We start from the raw sequence: 224 nt of genomic DNA, 5'->3' as shown, positions 1-224 counted from the left end.
CCAGATACAGCATGGTAGAGCAAGCGATAGCCATGGCGGGGACCCTCTGCGACGAGCCCGATTTTTCCACCTTTGAGAACAAAACGGGTCTGGCTGAGGACATGAAGTTCTTGGCGTCTATGCCGGAGCTCTGTGACGTCACCTTTCTGGTCGGCGACACGAGAGAGCCCGTTTGTGCGGTCAAGGCAGTGCTGGCCGCCCGCAGCAGGTGGGTCGGGCTGGGG

At 60.7% G+C, this 224-nt stretch overlaps 1 protein-coding gene across 1 annotated transcript in view; it reads left to right on the top strand.

The window, feature by feature from the left end:
• Window positions 1-224, top strand: part of LOC119592270 (serine-enriched protein-like) — a 38,500-nt gene that overhangs the window by 5,171 nt on the left and 33,105 nt on the right. The window contains 1 exon segment of the mRNA XM_037941100.1: window positions 5-208. Coding sequence (XP_037797028.1) covers window positions 5-208 — 204 coding nt within the window.

Source organism: Penaeus monodon, chromosome 30 (genome assembly GCF_015228065.2).
Source record: "Penaeus monodon isolate SGIC_2016 chromosome 30, NSTDA_Pmon_1, whole genome shotgun sequence".
In the NCBI taxonomy this organism is placed as follows: Eukaryota; Metazoa; Arthropoda; class Malacostraca; order Decapoda; family Penaeidae; genus Penaeus; species Penaeus monodon.
Note: the sequence above shows the minus strand (reverse complement) of the source record. Positions and strands in the feature narration are given on the sequence as shown.